This window comes from Canis lupus, chromosome 3 (assembly GCF_048164855.1).
Source record: "Canis lupus baileyi chromosome 3, mCanLup2.hap1, whole genome shotgun sequence".
NCBI lineage: Eukaryota > Metazoa > Chordata > Mammalia > Carnivora > Canidae > Canis > Canis lupus.
This window is the reverse complement of record NC_132840.1, coordinates 69940930-69968280: the sequence shown is the minus strand read 5'-3', so window position 1 is coordinate 69968280 and position 27351 is coordinate 69940930. Positions and strand designations below refer to the sequence as shown.

General features: G+C 51.7%; 1 protein-coding gene and 2 long non-coding RNA genes across 7 annotated transcripts in view; 1 reads left to right on the top strand and 2 right to left on the bottom strand.

The window, feature by feature from the left end:
- ZBTB16 (zinc finger and BTB domain containing 16) overlaps positions 1-27351 on the bottom strand; it is a 182695-nt gene that overhangs the window by 68325 nt on the left and 87019 nt on the right. For all 5 annotated transcript variants that reach the window (XM_072822070.1, XM_072822072.1, XM_072822071.1 and 2 more), the window contains one exon: positions 20719-20816. In XM_072822070.1, the coding sequence (XP_072678171.1) occupies positions 20719-20816 (98 nt within the window). The remainder of the gene's footprint in view (positions 1-20718; positions 20817-27351) is intronic.
- LOC140630990 (uncharacterized) lies at positions 906-11670 on the top strand. Its single transcript, XR_012028650.1, has 2 exons — positions 906-1133; positions 10307-11670. It is a non-coding gene; the product is annotated as an uncharacterized lncRNA (long non-coding RNA).
- LOC140630992 (uncharacterized) lies at positions 7173-11308 on the bottom strand. The gene is made up of 2 exons (XR_012028652.1): positions 9188-11308; positions 7173-8837 (listed from the first exon to the last, which is right to left on the bottom strand). It is a non-coding gene; the product is annotated as an uncharacterized lncRNA (long non-coding RNA).

Below are 27351 nucleotides of genomic sequence, written 5' to 3'. Positions count from 1 at the left end.
GCTTCCTTCCAACTCAGCAGAACTTCCCCGAGATGAAGTCCTCCAGCAGCTAGTGGCCAGACCGGGCAGTGGAGTTCCCCTCACTGGCTATATGGTCCTGGGTGCCAATGCTGTAGCCTCACTTCTCTCCTTAAAATGAGGTTATCAATCCTCCTATATGAACCCTACATGAAATACCTGGCACACAGCAGGTGCCTGAAGAGCTATTATGATCACAGAGTAACCTCACTTCATCAAGCTGTAAGCTTCAGGAGGCTAGTCTCTAGCCTGAGCTTTCTGGAACTCCAGTCCATAATATCCCAGCCCCACAGTTCTGGGGGAAGGCCCACCTGCAATGAGTGTCCTAGAGAGAGGAGACCATGTATCCCCTGGGGCTTTTGCACACAAGGCATTCAGCTGTTTGGGGTGGCCTAGGGGTACTCTAAAGTGAGGCTGGTGAAGAACGGGCTCACAGAGATCCGTGCAGGCCAAGAGCAGCTCTCTGGAAGCACCACAGAGAGAAATGGACTCAAAGACCCGACTGCCCCCACCTGAGCTATGCAGCCTTGGGTGAGCCTCTTGATCTCTCCATCTGTGGATGACAAGTTTGCAATTGGGACAGGTTTAAGAGCGAGGAGAAGATGAAGGGGTGTTGTGTGAGAAGAAGCTGGACAAAGCTAAGGGCGGCTCTGAAAGGGAGCTCCTGTGCTTACTGCCCTTGGCAATGGGGAGGTGCTGGCTAACCCACTGGGGCTGCGCTCTCTGGTTCCACCAGGGGATTCCTTCTCAAGGAAATACTTGCCCCATCAGGCAGGCCGAGTGGAAGAGACAGTCCTGACACTGGGAGAATCATTAGCCAGATGCAGCGGGCCGAGCCAATGAGGCCAAGGGAAAGGCTGACCCCGGGGTTCCAGGAACACCGAGCCTTTCAGGTGCTCACAGCTTTTGTTTAAGGAAGATAAAGTTGAAGTCTTGGCATCTGTAAGAGACTAGGTATAAAGGTCAGTGGGGATTTCTACCGTGCTTTTGTGGGATATCCCCTCAACCTTTGGATACCAGCAACTGTCTTCTCCCCTGGAACTGACGCAGGCATCTCAGGAGAGAAGCTGAGAATGGAAAGGAGGATTTCAAAAACCTTCTTCAAAGCTCGGTCTGTAAGTTACCTGAGCCTCTGGCTGCCTCCTTTCAACCTCAACTACCCTGTTCCTTTCTGAAGTACCTTCAGAGTCTTCCATCACAGGCACTCCCCTGAAATTGGGCTTGGAGGCCACTCCCCATACCCACCCCACCTCCCAGGGCATAAGATTCATGAGTACTGTCCGGACAATGGACAGAAGCCAAACCGGGCCACTCCAAGGGCAATGGCCAAGATCAAAGCCCTCCCTGTCCAAAAAATTTTGAGTTGGGGTCGCCAACACCCCAGTCCCCAACATTCCCTGACACTCCCTCCAATTATATTCTCACTTAAGTTATTTTCAGAGGGAAGGCAGGGCAGGGCAGTCTTCCCCAGCCCTGCCTGCATTCTGGTCCTGCCTCTAACCTCTGGGAGCCACAGTATCCTCACCTGCCAGGGAGGCGTTGATACCTGCCCCCCTACCCCCCCTGCACACCTCCAGGGGACACCACTCATGCAGTAGTGAGGCCACAGCGCGCCGGGAGGTTTAAATGAGGCAGTGCACATGAAAGCACTTGGCAACGCAGAACAGGCTCTGGGCAACCGCACCCTCTCACCCTTCCCATCTAGGGTTCCAGGGGTCCTGCAAGGATCGCCCTGCAATGTGGAACAACAGGCCTCTACCGTAGCATTGACAGTAATAACAAGAACATGAATAGCAAACATTGAATATTAAGAATATTATGAAATAAGCACCGTACTAATGACTTAACGTAACGCGTACCATTCAATTCCCCCATCAAGCCTAAGATTATCCCTATCTCCTCGATGTGAAAATGAAAGCTTAAAAAACTTGGTTCACTCAGCCAAGGTCTCCAGAGCATCAAAGAAACAAAAACAAAATCAGGGTGGCAGCATGGATAGCCCACCTAACTAGAGGCCTTTGATGACAGCAAAGGCTAAAATAAAAAATTCCAATTAATAATAGGGCAGGGCAGTAGAGAAACGTCCCAAAGGCAGTGTAGTCAAGTCCTCTGTCATCCTCCACACTCTGGAGCTGGCGGGTCTTTCCCACAAGCTCCGAGGCCATCCTCCTCCAGCCAAATGCTCTTCTCTGAGCACTTCCTTGATTAAAAGCAATTCCTACTTCCCGGCGCCGAGGCGTGACAACATGGTCCATCAGAGTCTGGACTGGGAGCCGGTGGCACCAGGGTCTAGCTCTGGCTCCATGGAGCACATCGGTATATTCTAGAGTCCTGAATTACTTGGCCGTCGATTCTCCATCTGTGAAATAGCCCATCCCCGCCACCTGATGATGGTAGGAGAAGCATGAGGTCCACGACATAAAAACATGTAGGACTTTATAGACGAAAATGTAGGACCGATCCTCAGGGCTGACTTACAATAAAACCCCAGTTAGGAACATCCCTCCATGATGGACTGCCCTCCTTGGCATTCTCCTTTGGATTTCTAAGCAAGTTAAGATATTCTATCCTAAAAAAAGAGTCAATTTGTTGGGGCGCCTGGGTGGCTCAGTCAGTTAAGTGTTCGACTCTTGATTTCGGCTCAGGTCCCGATCTCAGAGTCCCGAGAGCCTGATGAAGATTTTCTCCAACGCCCCTCTCGGCCTCTCCCCGTGCTTGCATACGCTCTCTCCCTCTCTCAAAATAAATGAATAAAATATTTTTTAAAAATGTCTTCAAAGTAGAAAAAACTCATTCTCTCAGAGGCTGAAATAGACCAAGTTTTCTCAGTTGACCTTCACTTAACCAAAAAGTCTCTTTATTCCCCCTTCCTGGGCAGCTTTGCTAATCGAGGCTTTGCAGAACAGATGTTCACCCTCGGCGGCAAGGGTCTCCCCCCTTCCCCACCCCTCTGCCTGCGCCCCTTCTAACCTGCCCCTTATTCACTGCCCAAATTGGACCCCTTCCCCCAAGAACAGCAAGCAAATCCAATTCATTTGGGGCTCCCCATGTAAATCTCAGGCTGAGGTGTCCATCCTGGACTGCAGAGTTGTCAGTTGCTGTAAATTCATTAACACACATACACACACACACCCCGTTGGCAAACGCCAAGGCAGAAGCAACCAATCCACGGCTGCCACTGTTCTCTCTTCCGGATGACAGCTGGGAAAGAGGCCCGTCACCTGGCTTGCCCGTCACAACACCCACCGCCCATCTCAGACCGAGCCCAGGGGACTGCCACCCTCCCTCGCTCCCTCCCCCTCCCGCGGCCCCCTCGGTGGCACAGCACGTCGCGGCTGCCAGTCTCTCCAGGCCTGCTGTGGCTTTCAGAAAACAGAGCATTTCTATTTTGGGGCTATCTCAGCCTAATAATACCCCCCAACACCCATTCAGCTTAATCACTTTATTGAGGACAAGAAGCAGGCTCTCCAGCCCGGGCGCTTCTGATGTTAGGAAGTAGTAAAATGTTCAAACTGGTTAAAAATGACACTCATTGGCTTGCCTTTGGTGTTTCTGAGACCTTAATTGAGGCCCAGGCTGTGGATCTAAAGAACCTTGCAGGTTTCTGAGTCTTTCCTCCTTACCCCCTGCACCATAATTGAGGTGTTACATTACAACTCCAGCGCTGACATTTTCAGGCTCAAAATTCAGAAGCCTTGAGACTCCACACTTTGCAAAACAGAAATATGGCCTGTCACACCCAAATGTCCCTTCTTAGCATGAGCCACCCCCCACCCAAAACAACAAAACGCAATTCGCCTCTTCTGGCTGACCTCCAGCGAAGAGCTGGGGGATGGGGGGGAGGATAACTATTTCCCATGTTAAGCATTATTAAAGCAAAATCTGACAACTAAAATGACATCGAATTGCTGCTTGAAAACAGGAAGGTTTGTTTGGTGTAATTAGAGGACCTGAGAATTTGGTGCGTGCAGAAAATAGACTGTTGGCAGCTCTTTCGCACGCACCTTTGAGATCGTGACTTCCAAAGCTTTGGGGTGACATTTGCGAGCGTGCAATCTGTGCCTTGTGAACGAGGGGCTGGGGGACGAGAGCAGCCCGGAAAAGGAATGACAATGCCTTGGCCCCAGAAGTTACGACCAGCTATGGCAGGGACCACTGCCACCCAGGCCAGCCTGTGTTTACAGCCCAACTCTGCCTCTTATTTGCGGGGCATCTCAAGCAAGTCAAGTCAGGTTCCTCCCCATCCAATGGAGTCCTAAGAGCACCAACCTCAGAGGGGGCTCGTGGGGATCAAGCGAGACCATGACGTGCTGGCTTGCTCCCTGGCACCTGTCAGCCCTCCATCAATGTCATCAGCAGCCACTGTTTTACAGTCCCCGGTCTTCTCCACTCTGCTGTGGGCACCTTCTATGACAAGGGGTTTGGCCCTTGCCACTGCAGCCTTGCACACGACAGAAAAAGGAATCTGATGCTAGAATTGGCTTATCACCAGCCGGTCACGTGCAAGCTCAGGATGTCTGTGGACACGGGGTAAAGAGCTCCGTGGACTCAAAGTGGTTGATGGAGTTTGTCCCAAAGCAGAAGCTTTGAGGGGCGGGATGACCTCTCGGGGCCCCTTCCAGCCGCGTCCCAGGCCCACAAGCTCACCTGGAAGAGGCTCTACTGCCTTTCTGGCCAGACTCTCCTTTTTTCCTTTCCTCCCTTCCTCCCCTTCGTAGGCAAGGTGCTCAGAGGAAGGCAGAGGCGGGATGCCTCATTAACTTCCCTAGCTAATTTTACAATTTAACCAAATACCACATTCCTGCCTTGATGCAGCCAGCCTCTGCCTGCAACCAACTTTTATAGCTGTGCGATGGAGGAAGAAGGTGATCCGGGCCGGAGACGAGGCAGAGTCTCGAAAACTCAAGTGGGAGAGAGAGAACAGAAGAAAACAGAAGGGTGGGGTGGGGGGGGGGGGTGTGAAGCAGCTCTGCATATGCTCCAGAGTAGAATTCTAGGCTGTCTGGGGCTGAGAAGTGAGGGAAGAAAGCCACACGGAGCCCATGGTGTCAGAAAGATGGAGCACTCTGGTGACAGTGACCCTCCTTGCCCCTCAACCCCGGCCAGGGGGCCAGGGGGCCAGGGGCCGTGTCTGGAAGCACAGTTACACGCTATCCTCTGAGGGGTATGATTCAATGCTGATGAGCGGCAGGTCAGAGGCCTGGCAGGGCCACCCAGAGGACACGTTCAGCTTGGCCAGGCCCCAGCACCCCTCTCAAAGGGCACAGAGAGGTCCCCTTCCAGCCCAGTTAGCCAAGGACTTGTGGACAGCAGGCTCAGGCTCCTCCCTCCTGATGAAGGTTCTGGCTGAGGGTTAGGTGTGCTGGGAAGGCAGCATGTATAAGGAAGCTCTACCATAAAGAATCCTCTCGAGCAGGGGTGGGGCAGTAGGGGTGTCTAGGTGGCTCAGTCAGTTAAGCATCCCTTTATTTCAGCTCAGGTCAAGATTTCAGGGTCATGAGATAGAGCCTGCGTCCAGCTGTGCCCTGGGTACAGAGCCTGCTTAAGATTCTCTCTCTCGGGCAGCCCCGGGGGCTCAGCGGTTTAGCGCCACCTTCAGCCCGGGGTGGGATCCTGGAGAACCGGGATCGAGTCCCAGGTCGGGCTCCCTGTGTGGAGCCTGCTTCTCCCTCTGCTTGTGTCTCTGCCTCTCTCTCTCTATGTCTCTCATGCATGAATAAATAAAATTTCTAAAATAATAATAATAATAATAATAAAATTTCTAAAAAAAAAAAAAGATTCTCTCTCTCCCTCTGCCCCTCCCCCCACCCCCCACCCCATGCACACACACTTTCTCTCTCAAGAAAAAATGAATCCTCTAGGATAAGAAAGACTCCTAGGTCACCGCACCCCCCCGCCCCAGGAGTTGCACTGGTCCCATTTATGCAGGCCCACACCCCACCCACCCATGACACACAGGTCCTGAGAGAGAGAGAGAGAGGGAGATGCTGAGAGACGGAGAGAACACAACTGGGGCCTTCTTGCTTGTGGTCAGGCCTTGCTCTTAGCACATAAGTCACTGAAAGGGACACTGGCCAGGACTCTCCTTGCTCCCTGGTCAGCTGTCCCTGGGGTTCCAAGCCTGCATCTATCCCTCATCATCCTCTCTTTCAGAGTATCTGACTCTGGACCCCCAAAATCTCAATCAGTGCAAAACTGACCCAGCAGGGCTTTCCCAGATGTACCAGGTTATTCCCATCAGGCCCCAGCAAACAGATGGTGAGATCTGGGCCATTCGGGCAGAGGTAGAAATCCCTGATGGACGCCAGCCTCCCAAAAGATCTGGTCTCTATACCTTTGTCCTCAGCTCATGTTAATGAAGGCAACTGAGGAAGACTCCAGCAAATCAAAAGTTTCAGGGAATTCTCTCCTTACCTGGAGTTACCTTGTTACTGAAAATGACTGTGGCCTTGCATAATTACCCCAACAAAATGCTCATTGCAGCCGCCAATGAGCTCCCAGTGCTCAATTAGCTCGTAATAGTCAGTGAGAAAGCTGCTGGGGCTTAATCCAACTACCCCAGAAGACTTCTTATCCCAACTACCTAATGGAAAGTTTAGAACTTACTATTTTTTTCCCCCTTTCCCTGGCAAGTGCAAGAATCCCAATCAAAACGGGTTGGTTGGAGGGAAAGTAGAGGGAACACGTTAACTATGAGGGGAAAGCCTAGCAAAGACCTCTTTGTTGGGTTCGATTCTGGAGAGAGTTCAACTAAAAGAGCATCTAAATACAGAGCACCCACCTCTCCCATCTACGGAGCTATCCTTCCACCTTCAAGAAAGGCCGGGACGCAGGTCCTCCATGTTGCTGCATGTCCCTCCAGGGTAGCCAAGCCTCTGACCTCATTCTCACCAAAGCACAGCCCTGTAGGCTATGCAACCTTAACCTGGGCTTCGGGGAGCCCTGGGCACTCACAGCCTATTTGGGGGTTTCCCTTACTCTCATATGAGAAATACAGAATACTCTGGCTCTATGTCCAGTTTGAACCTCACTTGCATATTTGTGCCTCAAAATGACAGGACTACTCCAAGTGCCAGTTTATAATTTTTTGTTTGTTTTTTTCCCAGCATATATATATATATATTTTTAAAGATTTTATTTATTTATGATAGATATATATATAGAGAGAGGCAGAGACACAGGCAGAGGGAGAGGCAGGCTCCGTGCCGGGAGCCTGACGTGGGACTCGATCCCAGGACTCCAGGATCACGTCCTGGGCCAAAGGCAGGCGCTAAACCGCTGAGCTACCCAGGGATCCCCTGCCAGCTTATAATTTTTAATGCAAGACTTCCCAACCTGCAGGTCAGGGACAGTCCTAACATCCTCAGAACTCTGAGGATTCTCAAGTACAGGAAACTGGGCTCTAAACCTCCTACAGGCTGCTGTGGACAGAGAAGAAAGATGAAGAGGAGGAGGAAGAGGAGGAGGAGGGAGAGGAGGAGGGAGAGGCACCTGCCTGGCTGGCTCCAACTCCTAAAAGCTCTTGCTTCCTCCTGTCCAGAAATGCAGGCCCCTCCCCCACCGCAATGTGCCATCTGGACATCCCACAATGCTCCCTCCCTCATAGGAGCTGAAGCCTTCCTCATCACCCTGGTCCTCGGGAGTCTGTCCCTCCTGTAAACTGTAGCACTTACTCATCCCCCTTGTAGGAATGGGGAGCACGCCCAGCCCTGCTGACGGCTCACACCATCTTCTCAGCCAGATGGACAGCCCCTTGCGGGTAGGGACCCAGGTGGCGGCCCCTTCAATCTGCATGGTTTGCCTGCTGCTGGCCCTCACTGGGTAACTGCTAAGTGATGAATCCATTCAGGAATGACCTCTCCCCTCACTAAAGAAAGCCACGCATAGTGACCCAGAACAGTTAGAGGGGTTTCTCTACTGCCTGGCCTTCTGCATCTGGGTCCCATTTGGTTGATGCTTCCATCCCCAGAGAAGGCTCCAGGATCCACAGCGCCAGCCCGGGAGGAGAAGGTTGTAGAAGAACAGATACAATGAGCTTCATGCCAAGCGGTCCAGTTTCACTAGACAGGATCCAAAAGGTCAGGGAGGCCACAATCTCTGTGACATGTCCTGCTCCAAGACACTAATAGTCTGAGGAGTTAGTGGCAACCCAAGCAGTCAGAGCCCCCCCCTTTCTGGGGTGCGGTGCTGGTCAGCTGACCCTGTCACTCCCGATACGGCCTCACCGAGGGCTTCCCCCAGGAACACAGCACCCAGCTGGGTTGCCATGCAGGAGGGGCCACGGGCAGCCCTCTGGTCCTGTCCCTCTTCTGTGTGGGATGGTGTTGGGAAAGTGACTTGACCAAGTTGTCACCGGTGTGGGAGGGCCAAAGACTCACCCCCAGGGGGCCTCTAGCAATGCTCACAGGGCCCTTGATCCCCCAGCCCTAGAAGGCAATGGGAAGGAGTAATGGTCACAGGGTAGAACAACGAAACATGTGACTCCGGCAGAGCAGGAAGGGGCTAATAAGCCACCCACTTGCTCCTGGTGGCCCAGGTACAAGGCCCTGAGCAGTAGCCAATTACAAGGCCACCCCACCCCACCCCCAGGATACTTAGGGATGGGGTCTTACTGGCTCTCCCCATCTAGGCATCCCAGGCTCTGAGACACGGGTTATCCCCACAGACAGAAAAGCGAGCTTTGGAACAGGTACAGCAGTGTGGTGATAGAAAAGTTGGGGGGCAGAGGGCAGGAGGAGCAGAGAGCCCTAGCTCTGCCCCTTCTTGGCTGTCTGGCCTTACACAAGTGACTTCAGCTCTTCAAGCCTTCGTGTCCTCACCTGCGAAACAGAAGCAGCACATTTACACTCCAAAGTCAACACAGGATCTCTGAGTTCAGACATACAGAGCGCCAAGCACTGTGCCTGAAACACAGAGGGCATTCAGTGAAGTGCCTTTCTCTCCTCCCCTGTCCCTGCCGTCCACCCTGAGCCATGCATTTATGCAACAGATCTTTACTGAGAGCCTGCTATGTGTCTGACTGTGGGGGTGCAACAGAGCATGCTACTGATAAGGCTTTGCCTCCATTCCCCATCCTGTCATCCAGACTGCTGAGTCCCAGGCCTGGAGGAAGGAGGGAGCTTCGGAGCCATTCCCTACCAGACGCCTATCCACACACTCACCCACTCACCCGTTCGTGTATTCAAAAAATGACTGAGTTATAACCACCGTGCAGGTTGTTCTGCGAGGTAGTAAGGGGGCTGTGGAAATAAATCACATGTTCTGAAGACGCTCAGAGTCTAGCAGGCAAAAAAGGGCAAGCAAATAAATAGCTATGACACAAAGAAGGTGACAGGTGCCATAAGAGGGGGTAGATAAATGGCTATGAGCAATCAGATGGGGGGTGGCCTCTTGTCCTGCCCAGACAGACACATCCTATGGCTGAGCCGGCTGACTTTCAAAAGACAAGAGAAAAAGGAGCACTCGCCGGCTGGCACCATTCCTAGCACGGGAAACAGGCAGGATCTATTTAAAAGGACCAGAGGCAGGTTAGAGCCTTTTCTGGCAATTCCCAAAACTCGTGCTTCCTCGAGCTGGCTGGGTAGCTGGAGAGAACTAACCCTGTCAAAATCCTACAGATCTTTTTTTTAAAAAATCATTTAGCTGTTGCCAGAATGATAAAAGAACCTTGCCATTCAAAGGGAGGGTCTGCACCGGGAGGAAGGTGGCGCTGGGGTGGGGGGGAGGAGACAGGGGAAAAAAGATGAATGCCCCCCAAATATGGATCAGGGCAACCAGCGAAGAAATGCATGCTTTAGAGTTGCTTTACTACCTAATTAATTCAGTAATTTCAAAAACAATTTTATTTATGTTCCATTTACCACATCAAAAGTAAAAAAAAAAAAAGAATCCTACTGATGCTAAAATAATACCTCAAGGCATCTATTTTTAATCAGTTAAAAAAAAAAAGGTGGGGGGTGAAAAAAAAAGCAGCCCTGGTTTCTATACAATCTCTCCTGGGCAGACCACCAGCCCTCAGAGAGAGAGAGAGAGAGAGAGAGAGAGAGAGAGAGAACACAGCCAAGCCCTCTCTGAGAGCCTTCCTGGCTGCTCAAAACCGAGCTTGTCAAAAAAAACAAATCCATAATGGCCCGAGGCTCCTCTCCAATCTATTTTCTGCTCAGCTGGTTTTAAATGAAGTTATTATGAGTCATTAAAACACCCGCAAGCCAGTGGAAGTCAGCCAATTACAATTTTAAATTTAGCCCGTTCTCTGCCCCATTCTCTTGTTTTCTTCCTCTGCCCACAGAATGCTGCTGCTGGTACCTCTTCCCTCCCTCCCTCTACCCAAAGTGGAAGAGACAGTTAGGAAAATGCAGAGGACTGCATGGCACGCACCATCATTCACATGAAACTCAAATTAAATTAAAAAATGCAAGACGTCTGCCCTCTCCGAAGTCAACCCAGGATCCCCCCCACCCCAGCTCCCTGGATTCCTCAGAAACCCCAGACTCGGCCCTTAGAGGCTATGGGGCTATTTTTAAAATGAAAAGGTTCTTTGGTGGGGTCCTGTGGAGAAACGTGCCCATCCATCCATCCGTCCGTCGGTCCGTCCATCCGCCCATCACACAAAACGGATGTGCTCGGGGCAGAACCCAAGAGAGGGAAACACACCACCAATGTTCAAAGGATTCATAACAAACAATGAAGTTCAAATTCAGAGGTAACGCGGGCTTGGCAATCAAGCATGAATGTCGGTGGAAGTCACTAGATATGATGAGCTCATTTAGTTTTTAAATCTGCAAGGTAATGGTCTGTGTGGGGCCATTACAGCAAAGGAACAATTTTGAGTATTTCACGTAAACGTTTCTTCTCGGTCTCTTTTTTCTCACACATGCACGTGCGCGTGCACACACACACACACACACACAAATGCCCCTCATTTCTAGGAAACGAACTGCAGCTTCCCTACACCCTCCAAGGAGTAAACAGTGTCCTTCCCAAAGAACTGTTTCATCCTACTTTCTCCACTGACCCTAAGTAACTGAGGAGTCTGGAAGCTCCAAAGAACAGACTCCCAGACCTTTATGTACACGTGCCACCACCTCCAGGATCTCTCACCCTCATGGTCCCTTCCAAGACTCACAACACACAGCGTAAGAGAACCAGTGCTTAGCCCCAGGCAGACACAATTCTAGCGCCCAAGGAAGCAGAAGAACCGAAGCCACAGACCCAAGCAGAGGGAGCACCTAGAAAAAGGGTGGCTGTCATGCCATTTCACTGACAGTCACTGAAGGCTGGTTTGGAGGCCAGGGTGCTACCAGGTGTGTCAATCTACCTGGCGGCGCCGCATGAGTGGAACTTCCCGTCTGTCCCTAACCAACCAGCCTCATCGAGAAGACAGCATGAAATCCACAGAGGCTTCCAGGTCCACTGTGACCACAGGCAGTTTACCAAAGGCAGCAGGATCTGTCCTGACCCATTGTGGAATGCAAACCTGAGGCCTGTGACCATGGGGTCCCCAGAACTGAGCAGATATCACCATCTTGGCCTTAGCTTTGAATCTTCCTACTCAGGTGCTCCAACTGTGGGGCCTTCGACCAGGAGATCCTCACGGCAGATCAAAGAAACCTATTCAGCAGCACATATATTAAAATAAAGCTGGAGCTACAAGCCCCTCCCTTGCACTAGCCCATTCCCCGGGAAGCGTTCTTAAACTTATCTTCTCCTGAGACACAGCTCCCAAAACTGTATAAGCCCCAGGCCCCACACCAAGCCTAGATCTGTCCCAGAAACACAAACACTTCAGCAACAGGGTATTCACTTTATCCACAAAGACTTACCAAAAGCCCTCTGTGTGCCAGGCACTACGCCAGGTCACTGGTCCATGAGGGCACACAAACCACACAGTGCCCGGTGGGCTGTGCACCCAGGTGCCTGGTACAGAGCTCCACAAGCACAGTGCCAGGAAGATGTGCTTTTCTGTAGCAAAGTCCAGTATGGACCTTGCAAAACCAAACCCTGCTCACCCACTGGCCCATGCTCAGCTCAACTGGATTAAACATCCAGGGACCCAGGAAAAGCAGAGGTGGAGCCAGGGCAGTCCCACACTGCTCCCCAAAGCGCCAGGGCAGGAGCACACGAGGTTCCAGGTTCTGGGAGCATTCTCTGAGCACTCACTCAGGAGCCCTCCCCAGGGCCTTCTGGGCTGGTGGGACATTTTGTTCCCCACCCCAACTCCACCCAACTTCCAGGCTAAGAAGCTTTGAGGGGGGAGACAGAGAGAGAGGGAGAGAGAGACAGAAGACCAACTGAGACAGATGGAGACAAAGGCAGATGAAGACCTAAGAAGGAAGGCAGAAAATACACAGGAGCATCAGGACAGGGCTGAGGCCAACAGAGTTGCCAGGACAGGGACAAAGAGATGGAATGAGAGGAATTGGGAAAAGTGGAGGGCCACACACAGCCTCCTGCCACCACAGAGAGCCCAGCAGAGGGCGCTGAGAAGGACCGCCAGGTGCAGCGCTGTGGGAATGACCTTGGCCCTGCAAAGTGGGCCCAGGCACCACGGCTGGAGAGCAGTGGCCGCCTGTCCACAGAGCCTGGTGAGGGGCATGTCCAGGAAGCCAAAGGCAGATGGAAAGGGCCCTAGAAGTAAGAAAGTGGCACTGCCTTTGGGTGGATCCCATACCAACCTCTTACCCTACCTACAGCCCAGCACCTAATCATCTTCAGACCAAAGCAAGGGTCAGCAAAATAGCCCAGAACTTAGGAAGGATGGAAGGAGCAGGGGAGAGAAAAGAGAGAATAAAGAACAGGAGACAGACAAGGAGCCGTGGCACCCACCCCCCTAGGGGCATTCACTTCCACAGAGGAGCATCATCACCCAGCCTGGCCCCACCACCTCGGGGTGGTGGGAGGAGGCGGGGGGGGGGGAACCATCCTCCTCTAGGGTCGACAAAATCAGAGATAGAAACACACACACAGAGAGGGGGGGGGGGTTATTACATAATTTCCACTTTCTTTCCTCCACCCTTAAAGTAATGTTCTATCTGACAGGCTCCTCTCTGAGGGGGGAAAAATGACAAATCCAATCCAAAATTCAACAGCCTGTGTTCTGTTCGGAGAGCACACAGTGTACTGTACAGCCCATAAAACTCCAAACAGCCTCCAGACACTGCCGCAATCGTCCTCCATCAAAACACTTTGTCTTGCATACAAAAATAAGATACAGCGCTGAACGGAATACAAAATCAGCCCATTACAGTACAGGGAGACTGCTACTTAGCAACGAGGGGGCTCTAAAGCCTCAGTGCTCTACAGGAAGCAAAATCTGTCGAGCCTGTTGGGCAAATGATAAACATTAGCAGTATTAAAAAACACAAAAGCCATGTAAATGGATAGACATAATGTGGAAGCGAATTTATAGAATAAATTGGGATGGGGGACTTGAGTGTAGGGGGAGAGGCTGGGATCCAGAGGGGTAGATGCAACGAGCTTCCCAAACCCCTGCTAAGGCACCATATGGAGAGAGAGAGACATGTGTATTTGGGGGGAGGGATATGCGAACCCCTCTTCGCACAGGGGCTGTAGGTGCAGGGGCGGGAGAGAAAACCGTGGAACAGTGTTTAATACAGTGACCTGCAATGAACTTTGCAAACTTCCTCCATTCGACCGGCTCGACACGCGGTCCTCGGGGCTGGGGAGCCTGGCACGCGCACCCGGCAGCCCCGAGGTGGACAGATGTGGGGCTCTACGTGCCCCCCGGGGCCGGCATCACACCCCGTGCGATCACAGGATCTGTCACTTGCTGTAAACACAGCCCCTAGCCGCCGCCCCCCCAACCACCAAAAAAAGAAAGTTAAAAAAAAAAAAACAAAAAACGAACCCAGACAACAAAACCAAAAAGCACCCCATCTGGGCTGGAAAAATCAGTATATTTCATCAGGTAAAGGGGAAAAATACTCTGGCTGTGAATCAGCAGCAGGGCTTCGGAGCCCAGCCAAAACAGGAGCTGCGCGGCAAAACCATATTCTTCTGGTCTCAGTTTAGGCTCCTGAGGCAGAAAGGAGAGGGGGTGGGGGCGGGGGGTGGGAGGAAGGGGGCAGGGGGAAGAAATGTATTTTTCATCAGCCAGTGTATAATTTATAAACAGCATTAAACAGTTTTTGTTTTCTTTTTCCTCCCTCCCGTGTATGGGCTTGGACAGCAGTCAAGCCTGCATTAATTTCTGCTCTGGGTACAGTGTGTTCTTGGAGGCACATCTGCAAGCGATCATAAACTCTCTGGAATGCTGGCAGAACATCCAGACCTGCCGGCAGGCCAGTGACGACACCACTCTGGGAAAAAGTTCGGGAAGCAGGCCAAACAGAGCAGGGAGGGGTGGGGGGGAGCGAGCCGGGCCGGAGCCAGGGGCCGCTGTCCCTCCTCCCGCCCGCACGCTGCTCCTCCAGGACCGCAGGCCCCTCCACTGCCGCCCGCCGGCTGCTCTGTGCTCGCCACCCCAAACCCCCAGGGGCCCGAGGGAGAGTCTCCTGGGTCACGTCCTCCTGGTTCAGCCCCACAGCAGAAAGCACACCCGAGAGACGGCAGTGGCATTCACGGGGGAACAGGCCCAGGGAGGACTGCCCACGGGTTCAGGCTCGTAGCCAATGCAGATCTGGGAAGACGAAGGTGCCAGAGGCCAGCGGCAGGTCCTGAGAGGCCACCCTCAGAGACCCCAAGGTGCCTCTCCCAACCCCAGCAAGGGGGGAGGTTGGGGGGGGGACGTGCCTCATCACCACCCCCAACTCTCCAGCTACCAGGCATCCTCCCATCTTCTTTGCCTTTGGGAAGGAAGACCCTGAACCCCACAAAGCAATGCATTCCAAAAGAAGAAGAAAAAAAAGAACAAGTATAATCCATAGATCTTTGACATCTCATAATTGTTTTTTCCCTTCCATTGGATCAGGACAGGGGAAAGCACGAGAGAACCAATCCAGTTTCTGGCCCCAACCCCTCCAGCCCTTTCCCCGCCAGACAGATGACCGAGGCCCCCGATGATAAGCCCTGGCCACCCCATGCTGCTGCTGGAATCAGGAAATCCATCAGCCAAGGCCATATTCCTTCCCAGTGCCTCAGATATGGGGAAGAGGCTGGTATCAGGGGAGCTTTCTCAGCAGCCATGGTTCACGGTGCCCAGAGAGGGCAAGAGGATTGGGGAACAGGGGGGCCGACCTCTGGCAGGACCGGACTTCCAGAGAAAGGTCACCCCTCCCCAAGGCTAGAGGCAGGGACCTGTCTGCCCTCCAACCACACCCTAGGATCATCAGGCATGCCATTTCTCCAAGGGGGTCTGAGAAATCCTATACTCCAGGCTAGTCTACTTCAAAAAACCCATCGTTCTTTCTTTCCAGGAAAAAAAAAAAAAAAAAGTGTTACTCCCTTGCTCAATCTTTGATTGGCTCCCCAGCACTGCAGGTAAAGTGCACAGAGCTTTGCTACTCAGGGGCCCCACAATCCTGCCTCTCGCTCCCTTCCAAAGCCTGCCGTCTCTCCCCCCACCCAGACACACCCTGCATATCCCAGACACTGCATGTCACCATGTGGCCTCTCCCACCAGTTCCTTTCAAAATTCCATTCTCGGCAGCCTACCACCCTCTAAAAGGGGCACCGTCCCCCTGTGAGTTCCTCCTGGAATTCCCTCCTGGTGCTTTGCGCACACCACCTTCTCTGATCATTACTTTATAATCAAATATCTCTCCTACTGGACGTAAGCTCCTTGAGGGCAGGGACGCTGTCAGCTCTCTCCAGTGCTAAGGACACAGAACCTGACACACAGTCAGGGCTGAGTAAATGTCTGCTGGCTGCAAAAATGAATGACACTCCCAGAATAGGGGCAGGCCACAGAAACAGGCAGGCCTCTAAATAGCATGCAGTCAAGTCCCAAACAGGGGCAAGCAGTTCTGGGTGTGCTCACTTGTAATCCACCAGTCCTGAAGCCAAGCGGTGGGAAATCCTACCTAATGGGAAACCTTATACCAGCAAGTCCCAGAACCAACCGGAGTCACCGCCTGGGTCTGTGGTCTGTGCACAGCCATCCCAGAGCTAGGAATCACCACTTAAATGAGAACAAGGAGTGGCAAGGAGATGCTCTGGGGCCAATCCCCACAAGGGATGGAGAAGCAAAGGGTGGGGAGGGAGACGTCAGAGTGATCCTAGGACACGGAGGGGCTTGGGTTCCTGCCCTGCTCACTGCCACAATCCTACACCCCATATTCTCCTTGGAGAAGGAGCAGCTTTGCAAAGCCTCCGAGATGGTCCTGCTTCCCACCTGACCTCCTTTCCCAAACCCGCCTCTGAGAATGCAGGGCGTGGCCGGATCAATCTCATTAGTTAATGAGTTAGGTTATTGTTTGTTAATTTAAACTTATTGTTATCATCAGGTATATCTCATAAACACTTGATTAGTTAACGCATTCAAATCGAAATAAAAACTTCAATTAAACTGAACATTCACTACTACCATTTAGGGTCTTAAAAAAGGAAGAGATAGAGAGAGAGAGAGAGAGAGAGAGAGAGAGAGAGGAAGAGAAAGAAAGAATTGTCTCCAAGAAGGGCCTCCTACAGGGCAAACTTCTAATTAAACAAATTGTCAATTTCAACACAATGAAAACTGATTTAGGAGTGTAAATTTAGTATTCCAGTCACTGAAAATAAAACCTCACATTGTCAGCCTCATACAGGCTGATTTCCTTGGATGGGGAAATGCAGAGGACAGGAAGACAACGTGAGAAAGTGGGAAGAGCCCAGAAGGAAGAACAAGCGAGAGCATTTTATCCTTTCATAAATAACCTCTCCGCAGATTCAATGTGGCCTGTTCTCCAAGCATCGAGAAACTCTTGTCTTGCCTCCTCCTTCACCCCACCCCTACCAGATTAGAAAAAAAAAAAAAAAATTAATCGTGTATGATGACAAACTTGGCTCAGCACTCACTGTACACACTGTACCCACAAGGCTGGCGCCCAGCCAGGCCTGGCCCAGTGCCAGAACTACAATAACAAACACAGGCCATGCTAGCCAAGAGGGGGTGGGGGCAGCCAGCGCGCCGAGCAAGGAAGTGAGTGAGGAGCACCGTTCAGCTCCACCGAGCAGAAGAAAACAGCAGGAATGTGCCTGTCCTAGGCAGCGACATTTAGGGGAAGCCAGGGGCACCATGACCCGCACCCAGGTCCCAGAGTCCCTTCTCCATGGCCTGCTCCTTTAAAAAAAAAAAAAAAGAAAGAAAGAAAGAAAAAAAAAAGGTCCCCACAGTTCTGGAGGACCGATTGTTCTTCGAGGCTCTGCACTGCTGCTCCAACCCTCGGGTGACTGTCTGTAAAGTGGGTCGGCACCGTGGGCCATTCTTGCTGTGGGCTCCCAGCAGGGAGCCTTCCAGACCCAGCAGCCAGGCAATCCCGTGGCATCTCACCTACAGCTCCTCTGAAACATCGCACAGTTCTGTTATTGTGGGGCTGGGAGAGAAGTCAGATGGTGTAGAACCAATCCCTGCTTCTGCCACGGGCATCAGAGAGAAGGCCTAGACCGGGCACGGCCAGCCCTGAACCCCGATGCCCCCCCGGGGGCCTTCACTGCTTCTCAGGGGGTGTGAACAGCTCAGGAAGTGGTCTAGCCTCTCTAAGCCCTTGTTGCTATTTTCTGATCAAGAAGACATCCCGGCACAGGGGTGAGAGGCAGGCGGGATGAGAAAGAGACCCAGCAGAGAAGAGAAACAGCAGAGTCTTAAGAAGCCTATGAGTGATCTGCAAAGGCAGATTAAAGCACTATAATGACCCTCACACCTGCCCCGTCACCAAATCCTCCTTTCCAAGGGCACTGGCAAGTGCATTTCGGAAAGACAAGTCACTCGGCACAGCCAGACTGCAGTGTTGAGGAGGACAGGTATGGAAAAGAAAGCCCAGGGAGACGGGACCCAGCTGCCCAAGCTGGCACAGTACCCGGGGGACCCCCAAGTGGCATCTCAGCCAGGACGGGAGCACGTGGCCTCAGGTGGTGGCTGGTTCCAGAGCCATCTTGTCTCAACTGGGGAGCTCTGGGCCCACGGCAAGTGTGTAGGCAGTGCCCCCCTCTCTGCCGCTCCCATGTGGCACCACCAACGCAGCAGGAACTGGCTCACATGCTCAGCCACTACTGGCCGGCGGGCTCCTGGCTGCCCCCCATGAGCCCCTGGGGTACAGTCTCAACTGTTCCTATTGCAGGAGGAACCTGGTGGGAGACTGGAGTTCTCCTGGCTCGTTCCTAGTCCTCCTGGCTGCACTCATCCATCCAACCAGTATCTACCAACTACAACAACGTGTCAGGAAATGTGCTGTGTATAATGGGGACAGACCCCACCTCCCGTAGTTGACAGCCCACCAGAGGAATAAAAGGGGAGGGGAACTGTATTTACTGAGAGCAGATCACAGGTCAGGCCTAGTGCTAAGTGTCTGATGGGAGCCTCACAGCATTTCTGAGGGTCGAATGCTCCCATCTTACAGATGAGGATACTGAAAAGCTTACATTTCTTGCCCAGCATCTTGGTCAGGAGGTAGGTTTCCAAATTTCTCTCCCGGCCTCCCAAGTAGGGGGATAAGGCAAGTCCATAAATAACCAGAGGACAAAGAGGAAAGACTGTGCCCGGAGAGCTCCAGATAAAGACATACAAACACCTTAGAAGGCGGCATGACTGATCCTGGCTGAAGATGGGGACATGTGGAGGATGGCGTTGCATAAGGGATCTTAGTAGATCTGACAAGACTCAGGAAGGGTTATTCCAAGCTGAGGGAATGGGATGAACAAAGCCACAGAGCTCAGGAAGCAAGCTGTGTCAGTCTGCACACAGCACAGACCAACAAGTAGATGGGTCTGGCTAGAGTGCTGGACTCAAGGAACGGGTAAGGAGAAAGGATGCTCACTGGGCCAAGTTCCGGAGTGGGCAAGGAAGCTTTAACCACAGGCTGCAAAGTGCATTACCCGCATGGAAGTGTCCAGCACCACACAGTGAGAGACCACACAGGGGCCCGCAGCAGCGAGAGCCTAAAACGCAAGACCCACACTCTGCACTTGGGGGGTGGCCAAGCTGGCTGGCAGATAGCTTCAAAACTCCACACTGAACCCCAAATGACCTATAAGACTAGAGGGAAACAAAAAGATACGAGGTGAGTTTTTTTTTAAAAACTGAACAAAGGAAGCAGATGCCGGACACGGGGGCGTCTGGACTCAGAGGGCTCTGGGCCAGTGTAGGAGAGGTGGGCAGGATGAGGACAGTTCAGGGGAGCCAGGTGGGTGTGGGTGACCCTGCAAGGAGGAGGAACGGAACACACATCGATGTGGGGACAGAGTACACAAGCTGGGACAGCCAGCCACCTGGCGTGACACAATCCCTGGCCCTGGACCGGAGAAGGACAGAAAGCACAAAGGATTAGGGAACTTAAGGAGGAGCCATGGAGGCCCAGGAGAGGGCATTCCATGCCATGCACAGCCACGCAGGCTCTGGCTCTGCAGAAAGACTGTGGCAGGCCGAAGCATATAAAGCACCAAATAGCCTTTACACGACTGACTGGGAAATGGGAGGGCAGAGCACAAACAGCCAGCAGATAGAAGCTTCTGTGGCAAAGTGATGGGCACGTGCCCCAGGGTCACAGATCCAGAATTAGGGAAATGGAAAGCAAAGCAGAAGCAGTTAACGTTTACTAAACACCACCTGTATGCCAGGGCGGGTACTATAGATGCCCATCACATACATCATGTCACCAATTCTTTAAAAAAAAAAAAAAAAACCTGATATGAGCTCAGCAACACCTGTACCTCATGGATGTAGAAAATGGGGTTCAGAAGACAGATCCACCCCAGGTCACAGAGCACATACTACAGACGAGGACTGAACACCTGCCAAACCCCAAAGCTCATGCTCAGCTCACAAATGCTGGAGGGGCTACATGCTAAAGGTAATGTGGGATGAGGAGTAGACATCAACACTTGACCAGAAGAAGAAGGCCTTCGCCACTTCCCCAAAATGGGTCTCCAAGGTTGAAAGGAAGGGCATCAGAAGGAGAAGAGGGATTGCCCTGGAAGGGAAGTCTACAGGCCTCTACAACTGCACCCAGGTGACCCCCTGGCCTCAAAGAAGCACCATCAGACCTGGCAATCCTTCCCTCCACCAAGAATCCCAGGGGTGCTGGCAGTTAGGTGCTTCTCCATTTCCCGTGTCTCACCGGGCAGAACAGCTTTGTCCCAACACAGGCAAAAGTTCCCATAGCCACACAGCTGACCCCACTAGAAATGGATAAAACTAACTTGCAAAAGACAGCACACTGGAACTCAGTCTGTGTTCTAGACTTTCTGTATCTATTGAATTAAGGACTTCTGTAGAATGTAAACCCAAGAGTCAGATTCCTTAGGCCAGGTGAACCAAATGCCACCACCACAGCCATGCTGACAAAACTGTTGTCTACTTTGGAAAGTCTATCACTCAAGTGCCCACAATGCCTCAGGAAACCCAAGAGTATGAGGACAAGGGTTTGTGTGGACAGTCATACCACCAGGACAGTCTGTGCTCCATGAACCTGTAGGGAGCATCCACAGGGCATAGTGGCCCAAAGGCACCAGCTGGCAGCGGGGACACCCCTGCTCTGAGCGGGGGGGAAGGTGGGCGGGAGGCAGTTGCTTGCACTCCAGCGGGCCAGTCAGGGCAGCATCACCTACCTGAATGAGCCAGTAAGTGCATCCTCAGTCGCAAACTATCCAGGAACCGCTTCCCGCAGAGCTCACACCCGTACGTCTTCATGCCACTGTGCAGCTTCCTGTAGGGAAAGAGAAGATAGGCTGTGGCTGCTCTGGCTGGATGCAAGGCAAGCCCACTTGTACCTGGGGGTCCTGCGGCCACCCTTGCAGTAGGGAGGGAGACGGATGGCATGGCTGCTGCAGGTGGGCATGGATGAGCCATCCCTACATGCTCACATGGCCCAAAGTGCGCCTCTCCTCCCATGGCCCGCTGCCAAGGAAGAGTCTTCTCCGGAGCTTGTCTAAGAGCTAAAGAACGGGACACTTCCTACTGCGTTACTCACTGGCACAGAGACCAGGGGGAAAAGGATCAGATCCAATTTCAAGGCAAGAAGGAAGCAGCAGCATGGACGGCACGGTCAGTCGGACATAGCGCTCACTGTTGAACTGGCACTGATCTCACATGGGGGCCGCCAGGCCTCTGCCTACCTTGGCCATGTCATGACTCGCTGAGCTGCAACTGTGCAGGTGTCCAGTTCCCCCAGGACGCCATCAGATTCAGGAGGGCTACACCCGCACCCTCCCTCTCTCCTAGCCCCGGCTCCTGCTGCGTGACTGGCACCACAGTAAGTTCTGAAGAAGCTCAGTAATGACTCACTGGCTCTATGGACATAAGTGCTTCTCTCTCAGGGCCTCCAGATGTTCTCAGGGATTCACTGTGCTGAGTGCCTAACATACATGCCCTTCCCTGAAATCCTAGCTTCATTCTTCCCCCTGTTTTTGGCCAGGGGTGGAGCCCCGGCAAAAGAAAGATTTCCAGAAACCACGTAGCATCACTCTATAAATGTCATTCTGGGCTTTGCAAGTACTTCCACACACCTGATCTCAGTTTACCAACACTGCAATTCTGTGAGTTGGGCCTGACACGTAGGATCACATAGGAAGACAGAGGTCCCGGGAACAAGTGCCCACAGGCCCTTTCCTGCCAAGCCCCCGCCTTGCTCTGGTAGAGGACAGCAGTGGAACTGGAGAAGATCAGGGAAGCAGGCGGGCCAGCGGAGAGCCAAGGGCTGGGAAGAAGGTCTGTGCACCGCAGGCCGCTGAAGCTCTGAGCTGCTGGCTGGCATGTGGGCCATCTGGCCCGGAACGCTGACTTTCTTCCCACCCACACTCTCTCAGGCCCTTACTTGCCACTGCCGGATCCAAGATCCACCTCCACCCCCATTTCCGTGCCTTGCCCTTAGGAACAGGGCAAGGCAACGGCAGCCAGAAGCAGGAGCTGATGGTGGGAGGGCAGGGAGTAGAGCCTACGAGGTCCCCTTAGAGCAACAACCTATTGCCACCAGGTAGTGATGGGCCAAGACCACAGTGAAGGGTTTGAGAGCGGCTGATCCTGATACTGAGAAGATCCTGAGCATGGAGGGGAAATACTATACACTCCAACCAGCAACACTGAGATCTGAGCCTGGGAGCCCAGGCCACAATAACTGAACCAAGGCACCCACTGCCACCACCTTCCAAATCCCTTAAGGAGAAGCCAGTGGTAAGTCAAATCCATGCAGGCCCCCAGGTGGGCCTCGGCGAGCACCATGGTCTATATGGGCCACGATGCTTGAAGACAGCATGCCCCGGCCACACGCCCAGTCCCCTTCACAGAACTCTTTCTCAATCACACAATGTTTTGTTTGCTCGCTTTCCCTTTACCTCCTTGCCAAAGGCAACAAATAATTTCTCAATCTCACACACACACACACACACACACACACACCCTCATCCCTGACACTGTAATGGACCCCACCCCCCTATTATCTTACTCCTGGCCCTGGCTGATCCAACCCAATTGAGAAATAGCAACAGTACAGAACATTTTAACTGAACATTCTTCACTCCAAATATATTTCACAATGCTGGACACTGGGACATGTCCTAATAGCATTCTGGGCCAACCATGTTTTTAAACATGCACCCCAGCAACTGAGAGTGTATGTGTGCATGTACACACATGAGAGACAGTCTTCCTGTCACTTACCCAGGATGGCAGATGTTTGCTCTTCTCATAGATGTTCTGTGGAACAGCAAAAGCTCAACTCACACATGGTTCAGCAGGGGACCCTCTTGCACACACTCATGGTCAGGTGTGGTAGATGGCAGTGGATGGGTTTCCCCCTCATTCGTGGTCATCTTTTCTACACTAGGGATTTCTTAGCTTTCAGGAGTGCCCACCTCTCAGGCGGTAGCTTGAGGTGGATCAATACCCACTCAGATTTATTTTCCAAAAGGACACGGTAGTGACCAGTCTTCTGGCATCAGCAGCCACCACTAAGATAAGCATCCCCAACCCTATCCTTGAATTCCCATCTCTTCTCCCTGAGGGTTCCAGACCAAATCTTTCACCTTGATGAACACTTTCTGGGTAACCCCACTGTCTTTTTTCTGGATGTGAATGGATTTGCCTGGCAATTGGGGAGAGCAGCTCCTTGGCCCACTAGATCAGCATGGTATGAAAGGTGATACCGCTCTTGCCCTTTACAGAGGTAGCAGGGTACAGGGAAGAATGCCAGGCAAGCAACCAGAAGACCCAGATCCTCAGCCTGACATGGCCATTAACTTATTTTATGACCTGGGACAAATCATGCTATAACAACCTCTCTGCATTTTTTCACCTGTAAAATGATGTGGGTGATGTCTAAGATCCCTTATGGAACCGTATTTTACCCTTTTACCGAGCTTCCAAGGTATTCCCCTATAGGGCACTATTACTCTCTCTGAGCCACGTCCCACTGTGGGATGTCCCATGATGTGTAGGCAGTCAGGCTAGGACAAGCCAAGCAAAAATGGACACCCAACCCCAGAAATCTGGTCATTTTAAAAACTTCTAAGCCAGATGACCTGAGTTACCTCCTTTATTCACTTGTGGTCTATCTTTCAATGAAAGAAACTTCTGGAACCCATTGCAGGCTTTCTTTGGGACCATTCTGCTGCCACACATTTCCTAGCCTTCAGAGACACAGATGCCCTATCCTGTCCAACCCTTGGTGCAAGGATACTGCTCTGCACCTGACCCACTAACTCAGTGCCCCACACAGATTACCAGAGGTGGGTGTGACATCCATGTGATCCATGCGCAGTACAAGGACAAAGGTCCTACCCCGTTGGCAGGGAGACAAGAGCAAAGCACATGAAGTTCAGGAGAGAAAAAGCACTTCCCAAGCCTAGGAGTTGAGTAGAGCCCAGCACTGGTTTGCTCCTGTCCTCCATTATTGTTCAGAACACCAAGAGACAGATGTAGAAAGGTAGACACTTCTAACTTGCAGAAAAAGGAAGTGGTGAAGAATCTGAGTGTGTTCAAGAGACTTGGCTACTGGCAGACTCTCTGTGGCACAGTCTGCAGAATGACCATCAAGGAAACAGAATTCCAACTGGTTTCTGAGCAGAAGTGCAAATTTGTATGAACTCCTGGTCTCTCCCCTCTGGAGACCACAGCCCCACCACCACCACCACTCTCATGACCTCATGCCACTGATTTTGATTAAAATGCAAGTTCTGTTCACCTCCATCCTCCTCACATGCATCATTTCCCAGTCTGGTCTTGTCTTTTCGCAAGGTCTAACTGCTCATGGCCATCTGGGGTCACCAGCCTCCACAGCAGCACAGGAAAGGAGGGCATCTGGGGACATCTTTGCACCTTTCTGCATACTCTCTTGGTTTTCACACTCCCCTCCTCTGAGAAGCAGCAACATTGCTGAACAGCATCTTGAAAGTAACCCAGTTCCAGCATGGCCCAAGCACCTCCACTCTATGCTTGCTGGAGGGCCCATCAGGTCCTCGCCATGCACTCCCGGGGAGCGGGCTCAGGCTCTCCACCACAACCCAACCCCTAATCCCCTACAGCATTGCTGTCCCAGCACAGCCCACCATCAGCCCACTGGCTAAACCCACCAGGATCATAACCGATTTTCAATCATATCCAAAAAGACAAAGGAAAAAATGGACCTTTAGCAGGTTTCTAGCTCAAGAGAGCTAAATCATTATGAGAAATTAGAGCTAAGCAAATCTGAACCCTTTAACAAGTAACTAGAGAGACTCATTCCTTCTCACTGATTCTCAACCACACAACCCTCGCTAGTCAAACCAAGCTGTCTCTGTACCACTGGAAGTAGGACAATTCTTAGATTCCATCCGCTCTGGACTATAAACTATATCAAGGCAGAAGTCCTGTTGAATTCTCCTTTTCTTCATAGGGTCTAGCGTCAGAAGGGATTGCTCAATGCTGCTAAACCAGTTCCTCCATCTCATATGGGGGTCAAGGCATCCCTCTTCCCATCTTCAATGGTATTCTAAGCACAAGAGCTCCAACACAGAGCTGGACTCTGTCCTATGGCTCCCGTAGTCCTCATGAGGAAAGCCAATGGCTCCTCTTTCATAGCCACATAAAGCCTGAGCTTCAGACCAGCCCTTCATTCTCAAGAAGAGCCTTCATCTCCCCAGCCTGCCTCAGAACACAACAGCAGGAGGAGTAGCAGCCAGGAGCGACTCATGCCGTACTCTGTCCTCCTCACACTCAGCCTCCAGACAGAGCCGACCATAACAGGGCTCCCTAAGACTGCCTTTTGAATCCACTCTCTGCCGGAAAAGCTCAGCCTGTCTCCATCCCACAGAGCTGAGGGCCAAAGGGAGAATGTCAGGAGAAGAGCCAGCAGCAGGGCTTGCCTGACAGAGGGGTTCCTGGCCCCAAACTACCAATGTTCCATTTCTGCTCAAGTTCCTCTGGCCAGAGACAAGAGCAGTCAAAGCAGACCAATGGGCAAGAAGGTTTAGAGAGGGAATTCAGTCCCAATAACCCACTGGCTACAATCCCTCCCTCCCTCCATCCCTCTGCTCCTGGGGATCTGAAAGTGTTTGTCTGTGAGTTTTGCTGGACAGGTCAACACAGAGCACTGGAGTTTGTCAATGGGGCAAGCAAGTGAGAGGGAACTACCCATCTTTGAAAAATCAGGTGGGGAATCCACCCTATAAGGGTTTTTATAAGGCAATGTTTTCCTTATTCTCAGCTTAACTGATCCCATGCACTGAACCAACACTTGGCTCTGGCCAGTGTGGCTCATGTCACAGTCCTTCCAACTCACCCCCTCCTTCATCTGAGCTGTCCCCCATGCAGAAGCCACCCTGACGCTGGGAGCTTTTGCTTTCAGATCCTTTGACCATCAACTTGACCTATTCTGGGCCTCAAAGGGTACTCAGAACAGGCATGGATGAGACAGGGAGGGCATCCTGAGAGTGAGATCCAAACCAACGTCTAAATGACCCTCTTCTCTCAAAAGTCTGCTGCCAACATGGGAATCAATATTCTTTCTCCAGGATCCTCTTCTAACCAAGGGAATCCAGCCACCATCAAACCTCCTCTCTTGAGTAGGATCTGGCATGATGCCGCGTGTCCACATGTGGGCATGGTAGGAAGCCAATCCCTTCACAGAGGACGCCAATGTTCTTTCAGTCTCGAAAACAACAAATGATTCCTAAGCCCAGTCGTCAGAGAACCTCACCCTGGCCTTGCTTGCCTCTCCCAGAAGAAACAGAACCAAGAGAGGAAAGAGCTTACAGACTTCGGCAGCGAGCTTACTCTTTCCTCTAAGACTCTGAAGTTCAAAACACACCTTCCATGTCCGTTGACCTTTAATTCAAATGGCAGGAGGAAGGTCCAATTGCTAGTGTGTTCTGAGCTCCAATCCAAAGAAGGGATGAATGAAAAGTTACCAGGCCATCAGGAATTTCCTCCCAAAGGCAACTTCCAGGAGATTTCAAGGTGTTCTCATATTTGGTCCAATCTCCTGTACTTTCTACACATGCCTTTTTGTGAGGATGGGATACTCTGTGAACAGAGCCTGTTTTACTAGAGACCTCCTCGCTAAACCAGGGCATCTGGGATATTCAGGGAATGTTCCCTACTCTCTAAGGGTGACACTATCCTGTCCCAAGGAATGCCTCTTCATGCTACCAGCAGTGACAGATTCCAGTCCGAGTGGGTCATAAGTCACACCCGATATCATTCTCCTTATATACTATCTTCAAATGTCAAGTCCATGACTTACTTAAGACTATGCCATTTATCAGTTCTTCAAAGCTATAAGCTCCTCAAGGACGGGTAAGAGGTCTCTAATCTCTGCCTCCAAACCCTCATCAGAGATGCAGACAGCCAGAGTAGACATGTGAGAAGCAACTGCTAACGAAGCAGTCATCAACTGTCCCATGACAAAGGGATGAGCCCTGAGATAGCCTGGCATCGGTGAGGAGGCCTAGAACCCCCAAGGCAGAAAAGAGAATAGTTCTAATCTTGGCTAGGGAGTGGGTCACTTTCATTTTCTCAAGGCATAAGGGAAATTATCCTTCTACCCACTTTTTTTTTTTTTAATGTTGAGATTAGACAGTCATTGGACAAGCTGTGAATGCTTAGCTGGTATTACCACAAATTATCCTTGTAGCAATAGAGTTCGTTGCTCCCTGACTAGTCAATATTAATAAACATTACCGAATGCTTTTACAACACAATTTATTTTTTAATATAGCTCTTTATGTATGCCATAAAGTAAATATACCAATAAAAGGCAAGGATTTCAA